Here is a 763-nt window from a genome sequence, read left to right as displayed (position 1 = left end):
CACCGTCATTACCGACAACAGCGCCTGCAAGTGGTTCTTATCGCATAAAAATGTATCAGACAGACTGACTCAGTGGTTGGATTTCTTTGGTCAATTCCAGTTCGAGCTGAAGTATCGACCAGGTCATCAGAATGTCGTCGCAGACGCGCTGTCATGTCCGCCACTTGCCACCGAACCTACTTCAATTTGTGATCAAAAGCTTTTTTGAGGGAGAAGTTCAGTCCATTAAGCTTACAAGTGTCAACCAGAACCAAGCAAGCCTTTATCCAACAAGGAACCGTCATGCGGAACAACGTGACAATCTTTGAAGACTCGGACACGATCATTACTGCGCACATGGAAGACAAGACGAAGAAGTTGATACAAGAAGCCTACAAGAAGGACAGCTCTTTCGGAGACGTCTTCCGAGGCGATCGACAGGACAAGAGATTTGTGAAAATCAACGGACTTATCTACTTGAGCAGCGACAACAAATCCAAGAGACTCTGCATTTCAGACGACGACAAGATCAAGGTTGCCATCCTGCATAACAGTCATGACGCAGCAAGCGCAGCACATCCAGGCGTGATGAGAACGTATCTACTGATATCTCAATGGTATTAGTGGAACAACATGCAACAAGATGTCAGAAGTACGCCCAAACTTGTAAAGCGTGTGCCAGATACAAGTCGAGAACCGCCAAGAAGAACGGACTGATGCAGCCTATTCCAATTCCGTCAAAGTGCTGGGAGACGAATTCGATGAACTTCATCACCAATCTGCT

The 763-nt window shown here is 46.5% G+C and overlaps 1 protein-coding gene across 1 annotated transcript; it reads left to right on the top strand.

Annotated features, from left to right (window-relative positions):
• Window positions 1-282: 282 nt before the first annotated feature.
• Window positions 283-696, top strand: PHALS_13409 (uncharacterized protein; the record flags this gene model as incomplete). Its single annotated transcript, XM_024729160.1, has 2 exons — window positions 283-564; window positions 604-696. The coding sequence occupies 2 exons, from the start codon at window positions 283-285 to the stop codon at window positions 694-696; spliced, it is 375 nt and encodes a 124-aa protein (XP_024579564.1).
• Between the last annotated feature and the right edge of the window lie 67 nt (window positions 697-763).

Source organism: Plasmopara halstedii (assembly GCF_900000015.1).
Source record: "Plasmopara halstedii genome assembly, contig: Scaffold_658, whole genome shotgun sequence".
Taxonomy (NCBI): Eukaryota; Oomycota; class Peronosporomycetes; order Peronosporales; family Peronosporaceae; genus Plasmopara; species Plasmopara halstedii.
The sequence above is the reverse complement of the archived record's forward strand: the minus strand, read 5'-3'. Positions and strand labels throughout refer to the sequence as shown.